The following is a 12,601-nucleotide window of genomic DNA, read 5'->3' on the forward strand; positions in this document are numbered from 1 at the left end:
GAACGTTACTGCCAAGTGGAATGCTTAAGAGAAGTAAGGACTATGTCCATTATGGTTCAGAGGGTAATAGTCAAAAGTGTCTCTAGAGAGCCACCTTCCCCTCCTGGATTCCTGGACTGTGAAATGTGAAAGAATAAGTAGCTTCTGCAGATGAAGGCTACAATGGAAGCAGAGGCTACACAGTTGAACTAAATGTTATTTGAGGCAGGAATATGCAAAAACCATCCTGCAGGAAGGTTGATGTTTAAGGAAGTTTATTAATAATGGAATAAGGGTTCTCAAAAATACAAAAGAGAATTAGAAGAGATTAAGAATGATACAGAAGAGAGAATAGGAAATGAAGAATTTAGGGAGAAGAAGATACCAGGGGGCAGTGGGGATTGCCTTTTCCTTGATAGCCAACAATCACAGAGATAAGATAATTGAATAGAACTGAGTAAATTAAAATATTCTAAGTTAATTGTCAGTTGTTTTAATACCAGAACTGGCTGAGGGTTTCTGGAAAGGTTTGACCTGTGTCCAGATTAATGATGAGGGCTGCTATGAAGTTTGAAGAGAGGCAATGATGGTCTTATCTCAAGATGGGTATCATAACTAGAACCCTGGTTAAAGAAAGGATTCTGACAAAGCTAGTGGAGTCATGGTTCTACACATAGACTGTTTTCTTAAATATTCCCTACATGGAAGGTAGTGCTGAGTGCTCTTAGTCAATGTGATGTAAGCAATAACACACTTTCCCATCTCCTATCATTTTTAATGTTAGTTTCTCTACATTACCAGTCATCTTCTGTCCTCTTACAACTGTTCTGTTCTCCATCAAAACTAACTTCTTTTTACATTTCTGACTCTAGCCTGTCTTAGTTTCTCTGGAATTTTCCTGCATTTATTATTTCTTGTTTCTGTTGTATTTCAATCTTTCTTCCTTTACTGATTTTATTTCTCCTCAAATTATTGTTGAAGTTGTCTTAATAATACCTTCCGGCCGGGTGCAGTAGCTCACGCCTGTAATCCCAGCCCTTTGGGAGGCCGAGGTGGGTGGATCACCTGAGGTCAGGAGTTTGAGACCAGCCTGACCAACACGGAGAAACCCCATCTCTACTAAAAATACAAAATTAGCTGGGCATGGTGGTGCATGCCTGTAGTCGCAGCTGCTCAGGAGGCTGAGGCAGGAGGATCGCTTGAACCCAGGAGGTGGAGGTTGCAGTAAGTTGAGATGGCGCCATTGTACTCCAGCCTGGGCAACAAGAGCAAAACTCCTCAAAAATAAAAATATAAATAAACTATAATAATAATAACGCCTTCTTTCTTCAAGCTAACTTGAGAGTGGTCTATTTCTCTCTCTCTCTCTTTTTACTTAGGTCAGATATCTCGAGTATGTGTTTTTACATATGCTTCCTTCACTCCTTCATCAGCTCCTAAGCCTTAACCTTCTACAGTTTGACCTCTGCCTCCAGGGCTTTACTGATATTATAGATATAAATATATATATTTGGGTTTGGGTTTTTGTATGTGCCTTTTTTGAACTATTTCTGTTAATAGATCATCATTTCATTTCTGAGGCTGAAAATTTAAAAGGTTTTTTAAATATTTAATTTATATGGTGATTTGTCTAACATTTTTGAGAGAAAAAAAAATCCCTACTATCAAAGAAAACACAGTTCAGTGAAATTAGCAGGCTTAGAATAAAGACAGCCCAGTTCAAGTTCCAGCCCAGAAAATACCAAATTCTGTGAATTCATCCAAGCTTCTATAAGCCTTAGTTTGCTCATTTCTAAAGTCAGAGAGTTTGGATTATATAACTTCTGAGATTCCCTCTATCGCTAATATTGTTTGCATGCTTCTGAATATTATGTATGTTCTCTATATTTTATATTATATATTTTGTATATTGTGATTTGTAATGTTTGTCATTCATACCTTCTTCTCTGTTTCCACCCTTATTACTACAAGTCAGAGCCTTTTCCTAATCTAGCTCATTCTCTGCACTACTGTTGAATTATTCTTCTTAATTTATTACTTGGAAATTACCTTTGTTCAGAAGTTTTTCTTGTTGAAAATTAAACTGTTTAAACCTCTTAACTAGGCATTAAAAATTGTCATAAATTGATTCCGATCTAATTTTTTAGCTAACATTTTACCATATTCTACTTTGTTATTCCTAGCCTTTCCATTTGACTCTTTTATCTTCCATCATCTATGTGTCTGCTGAAATTTCCCCATCTGTTTATGCATGCTGTTCATCTTTTTTACTACAGTCTTTACCATATCAAGCAGACTTATTTCAGATTCCCCATTTGATAGTTTCAACACCTGTACTATCTCTTAGTCTGCCTCTGTTGGTGGCTTTGTCCTTGACAGGTGGGCCTTTTTTTTTTTTTTTTTTTTTTTTTGAGACGGAGTCTCGCTCTGCCGCCCAGGCTGGAGTGCAGTGGCCGGGTCTCAGCTCACTGCAAGCTCCGCCTCCTGGGTTTACGCCATTCTCCTGCCTCAGCCTCCCAAGCAGCTGGGACTACAGGCGCCCGCCATGTCGCCCGGCTAGTTTTTTTTTTTGTATTTTTTAGTAGAGACGGGGTTTCACCATGTTAGCCAGGATGGTCTTGATCTCCTGACCTCGTGATCCGCCCGTCTCGGCCTCCCAAAGTGCTGGGATTACAGGCTTGAGCCACCGCGCCCGGCTTTTTTTTTTTTTTTGAGACGGAGTCTCGCTCTGCCGCCCAGGCTGGAGTGCAGTGGCCGGGTCTCAGCTCACTGCAAGCTCCGCCTCCTGGGTTTACGCCATTCTCCTGCCTCAGCCTCCCAAGCAGCTGGGACTACAGGACAGGTGGGCCTTATTTGTCATGCTTTTTTGTGTTTCAAATAAATTTGTGTTGAATGTTGAGATCATATCATCCGTAATGACTGAGGCCGATAGTATTTATGCTTGAAAATGAGCACAACTTTTGTTCTGTTAGTTGGGGGGCTGGGGAGCATTAAGCAATCTTCAGACTGCTACAGCTGAGTATGAGATTTGGACTGGTACTATGAAGTGACTGCTGCTGGCAGCAGGCAACAGTGCATTTGAGAGATTTGCATTATACCCATTTCTCTATCCACATAAAAACAGCAAAACAAAAGGAATGCTGGTGAATTGTTCAAAATTGATCAGTGAAACTATTGAATCTGTATTCTAGCTTGAGAGCCATACCTCATCAGATATACTGATATAATACAATAGCAATTCATAACTATATTGTTTAGAGATATACCTTTAAAAATGTTTGCTATTTTATGGAATCTGAGAATCTAGGAAGTCATAATCAAGATCAATACGTTGGTGGAATAACTTTAATTTTTACGTTTGACAAATCATTATTAAATTTGAACATTCACTGAATATGGGAACTACCTATTTCATAAAAATAAGGATTTTACAGGTAAGATGTAATATTATCTCTCAGTTTTCTTAAAATTTATATTTTAAAGATGTATTAATTTGTTCTGCATTAATTATGCTGGGTAAATAATCCTGCTTTGTGGTTTTGTTTCTGTTACTTTTTAAATAAAAATTAAGTAACAATGAAAATTATAAATATTTAATATACTCAAAATATCTTCAAAATATTTACATCTTATGTGTGTGTGTGTGTGTGTGTGTGTTTAATAATACAGTATATGTTATTGTTCAGTATTGTATTTGTCCCTAATTTTCTTGAGGAAAATGAAACATTTGGTCATTTCTTCATGCAATTTTCAATAATGAATATATTTTTTAAATACCTTTGTAGATGTGAGAATACTTCTCTTTTTGATAATAAAATAATAGGCTTGTGGGTAATAGTAATTTTTTTCCTACATGAATGGTGTCTTGCTTTGTCACGTCAATATATATATTATACCATTTTCACATTTTAGATTGTTATTAACTTGGCTGACTCTAAACATTGTTGTCATTTTTGAATAAGCTTATTTACTTTTGACTAATATAGAGTCTTTACATCTAACTCAACAGAAAGATTCTGTAGAATAATGCTGTTATGCCCAATGATAAATTAATCTCCAAAATAATATAATATTCCTATTTGTGCACAATACCTATTTGCTTATTTACCATGATTTCTATGACAAATATTTTGTATCTTGCAATCCTCTTAACATCAGAAACGATGCTAAAATAATAAGCTAGAGTTTTTAAAAAGTCTTGCAATTAGTGATGGACATGAAAATTGTAATTTTAAAGTTGTCATAATTACTTTAAATTATTTGTTATATACAAATATGTATATATGCTATATTAATTATTCTAAAATGTTTCATTTTTAATGTTTTCTAGTATATTTTATCATGTATTTATACTTCAGTTATGCAGTTAACACCCAGAAAATCCATAGATATTCAAGATATTTTAACAAAAATGAAATGTTTCTGCTGGGTATTTTTTTTTTTTTTTGAGACAGAGTCTCACTCTGTCACCCAGACTGGAGTGCAATGGTATGATCACAGCTCACTGCAGCCTCGACCTCCTGAATTCAAGCATTCCTCCCACTTTAGCCTCCTGAACAACTAGGACTGTAAGTGTTTGCCACCACACCCGCTAGTTATTTTTTGTATTTTTTGTAGATATAGGGTTTCACCATGTTGCCCAGTCTGGTCTCAAATGCCTAAGCTCAAGCCATCTGTCTGCCTCAGCATTGAAAGTGCTGGGATTACAGACATGAGCCACTGTGTCTGGCACTTCTGCTATTCATCAGCTTGTTCTATACAGTATGGATATAGAGAAGTCATTTCTTGCTCCAAACCTGAGACTATACTTGTCCTTCAGAGATATATCCAATTTTTTTGAATTTAAGATGTCAGCTTTATAAAGGAAAAGAATAATTCCTAAGTAGCTTTACTTTTTACAAGTTTACTTTTCAAGAAAACCTATTACATTTACTTATGACATCTTTCCAATATAAACATGAAATAAGTCTGATTTAATACAGACTAGGTTCTGAGTTACATATTGGGAAAATTTTCATTGATTTCTGAGTTTTAGTATCTTAGTATTTATCATACCTGTAGAGATACTCTGCATTGAGCTTACTTTGATCTGGAGTTGTATCATTGTGAAAGATATGGATGGATGGATGGATGGATGGATGGATGGATGGATGGATGGCAATAACACTGGATTATAGACAAGAGTGCCCACTGACCTCTTCTTCCCTAATAGAGGGAAATCCCTTGCAAGACAGTTCCCTTGCATACAATCCCTTGCATACAAATCCCTTGTCCTTTCATTGAATTAGGAAACCTAAAGTACATTGCAAAACTGATAAAATAGGTAGGAAGTTGCATCACATACTTGGAAATTTTTAAAAATATTTTATGAGCAACTATGTTGCCCTGAAAAAATGATTCAAAACTGACAACTTCACTGAATGATTACAAAATTATTTTTCCCTTAGAATGACTGAAAATAAATACTAAATCACATTCTTTCAGTTTGTTTTTCTTATGCATAAAGATTGCTATTTAAGACGAAGGTCTTCTAAATTGTTTTCTTTATTGTGGCCTATTGTCAGTTCATCCTCATCTCAAAATCTGCATATGCTAATAATGTGCTTTTAAGACTGGGTTGTTAACAATAGTATGTATTGTTATAACATTGTTAGTCAACATAAATTAGTGGAGGAGCTGCTACACAGTATCCTTTGTGAATGCATACAGTTTAGAATAACAGCCATTAGATAATGATGGACAGTAGCCTAGATCAATTCAAGTGCAAAAAAAATTAATTATAAATAGAAATTAGAAAATGTAAACTATTCAAAAAGATGAAACAGTGATAGATATTAAATCACTTTTTAAAAGACAATGGAATTATTTACGTAAGAAAGATTTAAATTTACAGGTGAGGGGGCCCTAGCTTTTTCAGTGGCTTATCCTTTGGTAATCTGATAAAACCATGGCCACTGTTTTTGGAATAATATTTTATATGCATAACATAAACTAAGGTAAATAAAATGATTACAGAGGAAATGACTTATTTTGAAATAAAGACTCCAAGTTAAGAACCCCAAGTGGGCCCTAAAATATTTTAGGCCTTGCAAGTGTTTATTATTTCCCACTTTTCAGTTGGCTGCTATTCAAAATTAATTATATATTCTCATCTTTAAATTAAAACAAATTCAGAATTTTGGTGGGAGTTTGTGAGTGTTATATCTCAGTCCCTTTAAGGGGCCTGATATAAGACTGGGTAATTTAGGCATTACTGCTTTAAATTTTCATAGCAGTAACATTGTGTCTAAGCTAGTCAGACCTATTTTTATCCAATGTGGGAGCAGGAGCCTGTGTCAGCCTTCTCTTGTGTGCTGTCAGTTTAAAATACAGTAGCTTTCCATTCCCCTTAACTGTGTTGGGACATTTGGGGAAATTTCTACCTTCTACTGTGGTGCTTTTCATTTTTCATTTATCAACCTATTTTCATTTCACACTATGGTATTTATTTAATATATACTTTGTATTTATGGACAAAACTATATAAGTAAAATGTAAAAGATGGGTTAATTTTCAAACAACTTTTTATAAAGAGACATTTTTTGTAAGGGCTACTTCCTAAGGAGTGACCTCTGTTTTATAAATAATGGTCTCCTTTTGAGGACATAGGACATAGCAACACATTTAAAATAATTCTCTGGTTTTCACTCATTATCATATTTTTCAGTTATTAAAAATCATTCTTCACAAAGAAGTGAAACTGCATATCCTAACATTTACTCCACTTTCCACTTGGAAAAATTTCTTGATGGAATCAGAATAAATGAAATTATATATAAACACATGAAATATTAGTCTAATTTTCTGTTAGGGTAATTGTAGCTATTTCCCAAAGTTTTGTTATATAATAAGATGTTTATTATTAATGTAAGATAAATCTTTAAAATAAATGTAAAGATGGGTACTCTTAAAAAATAGCAATTTAAGAAATAATATATAAAGAGATATACCTTTTGTTTCTGTTTATTATGATGAAGATATATAAAGATGTTAGACTAAAAACATGTAGCAAACTACTGAACACACTTATTTCTAAAGAAAAGTGTTCTTTAATGAGAACACTTGGACACAGGAAGGGGAACATGTGGGGTCAGGGGAGGGGAGAAGGATAGCATTAGGAGATACACCTAATGTAAATGATGAGTTAATGGGTGCAGCACACCAACATGGCACATGTATACACATGTAACAAACCTGCATATTGTGCACATGTACCCTAGAACATAAAGAATAATTTTTTAAAAAATGTTCTTTAAAAATAGTTTTTCAGAAACAAAAAGACAGCTATGATATTTACACTATGAGGTTACCTTTTCATTTATCTTGCCATGTAACTGTTACTAGTAATTAAATATTTTTTATATATTTACATTTAATGTCAGTTATTTTGACATGTTCTGGATGCAGTTATGCAAAAATACTGAACTTAGAAAGTAAATCACATGATAGTATATGGATTTAAAAGTATTTAAAAATGCTCTGACTTATATGTTACCCTAGGACTTTAAAATGTTAAATAATCACAAGATATGGTGTAGAATAAAGCCAATATTCACTTTCTAAAGTCACCTAATCTAATATCAACTAGTACACAATTGTTTGCCATATAATTCATGACATTTGGGAAATTATGTCCTTTTTTTCTTTTTCTTTTTAAATTACTTGCATTTTTTATTATCCAAATTAAGGTTGAGATAACTTATAGGTAAAGTGGATGTCATTGAAACATTAGCTTTGAGGGAGACTAATGCTTTCTTGACTGTCGGTATTATATAAGCATTTCCATTTTTGTGCTTACAACTAGATGGGGAGGAATAATTTTATTTGAAATATACTTTGGCATGTTTTACTTTTGAATTCTGGAGCCAAAGCTAGTGTTTTTAAAGTCATCTCCCAAATTGTGGGGCTGGTGTTAGAAAACATTTATTGATCATGTTAGATGTAAAAGTATTATGCTAGGTTCCAGGGATAGAAAGGTCAACAATGAGAGGTTGCTTAAATTTAAGGATACTTCCTTCAACAAGGATTAAGTTTTGGTATTAGATTTATTTGTGGTCAAAGAGATCATGTTGTTTCAGAATTATTGTTTCAGTTAATACCCATTCTGAATTGAATCAGTTGGCATAGCTAAAGTGCACCGAGATAGACAGCCAGTTAACCAGTTTTCTACAGAGTGATTTTTCTTGTGGATCAGGTTTCAATATGGCTGCAGACTTCAAAGTCATCCTATTTTCTTATAACCTCATTTTGATTCTTCTGTTTAAATGTTCAAGTGTATAGTGTTTTCTGAAAGCCTTTTTATATCTTAGTTGTTATAGTACTAAACAGCTTCAGGTGCTACAGAATTAATGCTTATATGGTTTTCTTCACTCTTGAAAATGTTAGGAAAAGTCATTGAATTCTTTAAAATAGAATAATTCACATCATTTCATGTATTCCATTTAGGGAATTCATTTTGGAAAGCAGGCAGTTTTGTTTGTTGTTTATTATGACTGAGCGACTATTATCTTTGCTGGAAATTACTTTGAAAGGCAGATTTGGTTTTTTAGAAATTCTTAAGAAATTTCATTTGAAATTGCTCAGAATATGTTGGGGAAAAGAAAACTTTTTACATACTCCATAATTTTAAACAGTTACCTTTTTCAAAATCAGTTTGATGCATCATAACCAAATAGCAGAAGGGCACTAAAGATCAACTGAGCTGCTTTTTGACTAACGTTTCAGGGATTGTGAAGCAGCAGATAGACAGCCATATCACAGATCCAGATCAACAGAACAACGGCCTCTCCTTGAGCGGACCACCACCCGCTCCAGATCCACTGAACGTCCTGATACAAACCTCATGAGGTCGATGCCTTCATTAATGACTGGAAGATCTGCCCCTCCTTCACCTGCCTTATCGAGGTGAAAGATAAATCAATCAGACTAATTTCCCCTTTGCCCCACCAGCACACCATTTTATTTTCCCAGCGGCTAAATGGTCTCTTCTATCATCTTTGGCTGATCACTAGTAATAATCGATACTAACCTTTCAATGTAAACACACTATTTATATTCAGTGGATATAATAGTGTGTGGCTACCATTGTAATTTGTTTATTAACTGTCCTGACTGCATTTGTTTTGTGATTTCTCATTAATCAGGAGTCCTGGGTAAATTCCGTCATTAACTGTCATGTTCCTCTCCTACAGAATGAGAAACTATTTGTGTCCATTACACATCACTTTTCAAATCATCATGATTATAAATAAAACTAGATTTTTTAGTTTCTATCGATACTACTGTTATGTATTAACCAATATTTTCCTTAGTTGAATCTTGAATTGTTCAGGGTTTTATTTGTAGTTTCATGAGATGTTTTCTAATAAAGGAATATTTAATATAAGCCTGAGTAAAAATCTCTGGATCAAGGGAGAAAGGTTAGTGTTGAAAGTTTGAAATCTGGTAGAAAGAAAAGTACAGTCTTTTCTTTCTTGATCTGCAAAATTGTCCTCTTGCTTTCAATGGATAGAGTACTAATTTACATTAATAATTCCATGGATTTTACTGTAGGATTTTGTGTGCATGTATGTGTATGTATGCATATTACACCAAAAATAAACATCTTTTGCTATTTAATCATTCAGATATCCATATTTTGTCCAGTTTTCCTAACCTTTTAATCTGCAGCTAAACTTCTTTTTAAATTGTATTTATACAGCTATCATATGAACCAAATGTAGGTATTAAAAATATGTAACTCATTATACTGAAATTTAATATTAATGGTGTGTCTTTAGGTCTCATCCTCGTACTGGGTCTGTCCAGACAAGCCCATCAAGTACTCCAGTGGCAGGACGAAGGGGCCGACAGCTTCCACAGCTTCCACCAAAGGGAACATTGGATAGAAGTAAGTTTTATTTCTAATTATGTCGTTTAGGAAATACACATGGAAGCTAAGGTGAATCAAGATTTTCTTACTTTTGTGTTAGTTTTCTTCTTTTGTTAATTGTATGCCTTGTCTTATTTGATAATAGTTATTTAAATATTACGTATTTTTGCATAAAAATTTGTAATATTTCCAGGTAAAATAAGGTATCTTTATTGCTCTTGCACATTTTTAAATTTGAATAAATGCATCTTAAAAAGCAAACATAATACTCTTAAATGAGCTGTTGGATAATATTTCTTTGCCACAACTAAGTTTATGTAATTGTTGATAGTTATATAAAGTTTATTAGTAACTAGCCAAATCAATTTTCACACACTGCAAAGGACTGGTTAGCTGATGCACAACAATGGTGATCCTTCTCAATACTGGAGAACAAGAAAAAGGTAATCATGAATATACAATGAAAGATGCATGTTGTACTGATGTTTTTATTAATTTTACATTTTTTCATAAGAAGCACTATTTGCTGACACACACATGAACATACTTCCCAAACATCTATAAATTCTTGGATAAAGGACCTCTAAAAACATGGATAACTGAATATAATGGTTTTTAAGATCATTTTTTCAATGATCCCTTTATTTAGTAACTGGATGTGCTTTGCAAATAATACATATATATTTAAATCATTTAACTTTTCTCTAGTAGATAATACATTCTGTGCCTTTGGAAATTTCTGTTGTTTTTAACCCCTGTGCTTTGGTTCCCTTTTTTTCCTTTTTTTTTTTCTTTTGTTTTTGTTTTGTTTTTTGTTTTTATTTTGTTTCCCTAGACAATGGAGTCAAGGAGATAGAACCTTATGAAGGTCTGTACATAAAGGAGGGTTTGTTTTGTGCTAACAGCCTTTTTGGGGAGCTAGTAAGCAAAAATAAACCCAACTGCAATTGATGTCCCTTTGTTGTATAGACTTATATACAGTAAAATTATTTTGTTTTATGATATCTGACAAAGTATTCAACTTTTTTTTTAACTTGGAAATTATGCCAAGGAGTTAAATTTCTTTGATTGATCAAATAAGAATGCAAAGAGTTTAACTTCTTTTAAATGACCAGATAAAATGTGCTCTTTCATAAAATTTTTATGTACCTTTTAACCAGAATACTAGATTTTGAGTAAGACTTTAACCAAAGATATCAATTGCAGTCTACGTTTACATCGTTGAGGATGTACACATAGTGTAGTTATATTTATCATCATATATTTCATTTTTTATTTATGATGATGTTTTTAATTATTAAATTTGGCTTTCTAGAAAATAAAGTTGTTGAATTAGATAGTGATTGTGGCTTGTGTTTCCAACATCATTTTTCATGTTGTAGCAAGACTGCTTACAGTATATCAGAGTTAAATATGATACAGTTTTATTATCAAACACTACATTATAACTCAGAAGAAAATACTGAATGGTGATATATGGAGTGTCATACATTTGCTAGATCAATACAAAATCATCTGCCTGTTATGGAAATCTGAAATTAACTTTGTATCTTTAAAAACTTGTTGACTGTTTACTGATGAATCTCTAGCACATAGAAGAATGCCTGGCACATTGTAGACCCTCAATAAATCTTTGTTGAATAAATTCATGAAATATTTATTTAAAAAGGGAAACGCTGCCTCAAATAGTATACAAAGTACCACTACAATAATCTTGTCATTCTATATATGTTTATATTAAAATTCATATTTCTGTAAACTATTTGTAACAAATTTGTAAGTGTGCTGCATTTGAGCAGCAATACTTTTATACCCTTATATAACTTGTTGATATAAGTTGTGTTCTTGTTAACTGGATGATGGTCAACTTCTGTTTTGTCATTCTTTCTATTTCCAAGTACCATAATTTTGAACAATCCAGTGATATTGTGACTGATGGTCTATTATGCTGCCTGATAAACAGACTTCACAGCATTTTTATAGTTCTTAATTATTTGCATAAAATTGGGGGCATAGAATTTTAAATCACTTTTCCTAAGGAAAGTTTAGTAGTATTTATGTAACTATTTTTCTCTTCAGTGCTTTTAAAGATGGAGTTTCAACATCATTTTTTGGCATATAAAGTCAGAAACTTTAATTTGTGTACATTTTTAAAATTGAATTTTTAATGTCGTTTATAGCAATAGACTGTTGAAATACAAGTAGCTCTATTCTTTGTAATAGTAAGTATACTAGAAAACAGAGCCTATTGGTGATGCTGAAAGTCAGGGTTGGTGAAGTTTCTGATGGGCTTCTCAGTAAAGATTCTCTTTACTATTGTTTTTGACCCTATAAGATTAATTAAAACCAAAATTTTCCTTTAAAGTCCCCAATTATGATTTTTCCATTTTTTTAATTTCATAAAAGAAAGAGGGGCCAAAACCTCCCTTATCCTTTTTAGTATTAAAAAAGGGGGTTTTGTTTTATATAAAAGTATGGATGATTTTTTAAAGTGTTTTTATAAATGTTGATATGGAGACTTCAGTAGATTATGCAAACTTTTTTAGTTTTAAAGAAGATATATAATATCTCTTTTAGAAATCTCAACTTCAGTTAATCTTCAGTAAGTAGCACAAAATAGACTTACCAGTTGATGGTCTAAATCAAATTATGTTTGGATTATCACCTAAAAAGTTAATTGTGAGAAGTTGTAATTTAATGACATTATTTTAG

General features: G+C 32.9%; 1 protein-coding gene across 9 annotated transcripts in view; it reads left to right on the forward strand.

The window, feature by feature from the left end:
* RIMS2 (regulating synaptic membrane exocytosis 2) overlaps nucleotides 1–12,601 on the forward strand; it is a 586,897-nt gene that overhangs the window by 327,689 nt on the left and 246,607 nt on the right. For 4 of the 9 annotated variants that reach the window (XM_033203197.1, XM_033203198.1, XM_033203203.1 and 1 more), the window contains 3 exons: nucleotides 8,743–8,922; nucleotides 9,798–9,907; nucleotides 10,725–10,757. In XM_033203197.1, the coding sequence (XP_033059088.1) occupies nucleotides 8,743–8,922; nucleotides 9,798–9,907; nucleotides 10,725–10,757 (323 nt within the window). The remainder of the gene's footprint in view (nucleotides 1–8,742; nucleotides 8,923–9,797; nucleotides 9,908–10,724; nucleotides 10,758–12,601) is intronic. The other 5 variants (XM_033203199.1, XM_033203205.1, XM_033203201.1 and 2 more) reach the window with 2 other exon arrangements.

Source organism: Trachypithecus francoisi, unplaced genomic scaffold, assembly GCF_009764315.1.
Source record: "Trachypithecus francoisi isolate TF-2019V2 unplaced genomic scaffold, Tfra_2.0 Lachesis_group7, whole genome shotgun sequence".
Taxonomy (NCBI): domain Eukaryota; kingdom Metazoa; phylum Chordata; class Mammalia; order Primates; family Cercopithecidae; genus Trachypithecus; species Trachypithecus francoisi.